The 1,945-nt window shown below is 48.9% G+C and overlaps 1 protein-coding gene across 1 annotated transcript in view; it reads left to right on the top strand.

Annotated features, from left to right (window-relative positions):
* Positions 1-1,945, top strand: part of ITGB2 (integrin subunit beta 2) — a 24,170-nt gene that overhangs the window by 16,399 nt on the left and 5,826 nt on the right. The window contains 1 exon segment of the mRNA XM_012810308.2: positions 1,353-1,365. Coding sequence (XP_012665762.1) covers positions 1,353-1,365 — 13 coding nt within the window.

Raw genomic sequence — 1,945 nt, 5'->3', positions numbered from 1 at the left:
AGGAAATAAAGACAGAGCAGTAGTTAAAAGAGTGGGCCCGGGGGGACCTTCGCCACCTTATGCCGGGAACAGTGAAGGCCCGGTGTCCTGGGTTAACTCAGTATTTATTACACACGTTGTCGTTTAAATCAGCAGATGAATAATCACGAGGGAAAGCAACAAACTGCACCCTGCGTCACTCTTTACTGCAGTTACCACTTTAACTCGCTGCTCTGTGGCCACTTCAGCTAAATTATTCTTTAACTACTCTTCTCTGATGTTAAACTGAAGAATTGGAATGCAGTTAATGAAACAAAGAACAAAGCTTAGAAGCAGGATGTGAAAGCAGACCCCCAGTCAGAGCACAAATTCCAAGAGAGGTTGTTAGGCCTCCCGGAGCCTTGCCCGGAGCCTTGCCCGGATGGCAGCCTTGCAGATGGGCTGGTGCCACACCATACGGAGAACTGGTGGGAAGAAGCACGTTTCTCGAATCTCCCTGAGAGGTTTTTCTCTCCTAGTGAGATCTGGTGCTTGCCCTGTTCCCACCACGTCCTGCACCTGCTGGTCATCTCTTCCAATCCCCTTCACAGTGTGCCTCTCACTGACAGGAACGTCCTGCCTCTGCAGGGCCCCCTCTTTACCACCTTTATCCAGAGTCCCACTGGGGAGAGGTGAAGCCACCGCAAGACAGGTCTTTGTCTTAAAACTGCCAGCAGACTTTTGGTGTCTTCCATGCTGCTTTTGTGGTCTGTGTAGGTGCCTTCCTCAACATCCACCTCTTCAGTCTCTGTTCCTTGTTCATAACCTGCAATCAACTTTTAATCAAATTTTCTAAACTATTATTTTAATTTTTTTAATTTTTATTTATTTATTTATTGAGACAGAGTCTTACTGTGTCGCCTTCAGTAGAGTGCCATGGCGTTACAGCTCACAGCAACCTCAAACTCTTAGGCTTAAACGATTCTCATGCCTCATCCTCCCAAGTAGCTGGGACTACAGGCACCCACCATAATGCCCAGCTAATTTTTGGTTGTATTTGTCACTGTTGTTTGGTAGGCCTGGGCTGGGTTTGAACCCACCAGCTCTGGTGTATGTGGATGGTACCCTAGCCGCTGAGCTACAGGCATGGAGCTTCAACTACTATTTTAAAAAACATAAATTAGGGCTGCACCTGTGGCTTAGTGAGTAAGACACCACCCCCATATACCAAGGATGGTGGGTTCAAATTGGCCCCGGCCAAACTGCAAAAAATAGCTGGGTGTTGTGGTGAGCACCTATAGTCCCAGCTACTCAGGAGGCTGAGGCAAGAGAATCCCCTAAGCCCGAGAGTTGGAGGTTGCTGTGAGTTGTGATGCCACAGCACTCTACTGAAGGCGACAAAGTGTGACTGTCTCTAAAAAAAAAACAAAACATAAATTGGTCATGCAAGCACATTAGAACTACCTCTTCCTGCTAGGCACCCCAGTTCCTCCCACAGAGTTTGTCAGAAATATCAGGGGAGGATGCAGGAAGGCTCAGCACACTCCTTGGACCATGGAGTCACACTGACCAACACAGCAAAAGAACCCCCAAATCCCTGGGTCTGGCCAATGTAGACTGAGTGAGTGAGTGAGGACAGCCTCCTGGGGGCGGGCACTGGACAGCAGAGCAGGTGCAAACTACAAATCAGGGCTGGATAGGACAAAAGCAGGAAGGCACAGGCCACACAGGTGACTGGAAATAGGCATTGAGAGCACTCTGAGAGGCCGAGGCGGGTGGATTGCCTGAACTCATGGGTTCAAGATCAGCCTGAGCAAGAACAAGACCCTGTCTCTATAAATAGCTGGGCGTTGTGGCAGGCACTTCCCTGCTCAGGAGGCTGAGGCAAAAGAATCGCTTGAGCCCAAGAGTTTGAGGTTGCTGTGAGCTGTGATGCCATAGCACCGTACCAAGGGCGACATAATGAAACTCTGTCTCAAAAAAAAAA

This window comes from Otolemur garnettii, unplaced genomic scaffold (assembly GCF_000181295.1).
Source record: "Otolemur garnettii isolate 467f Iridium unplaced genomic scaffold, OtoGar3 scaffold00128, whole genome shotgun sequence".
NCBI lineage: Eukaryota > Metazoa > Chordata > Mammalia > Primates > Galagidae > Otolemur > Otolemur garnettii.
This window is presented reverse-complemented; position numbering and strand designations above follow the sequence as displayed.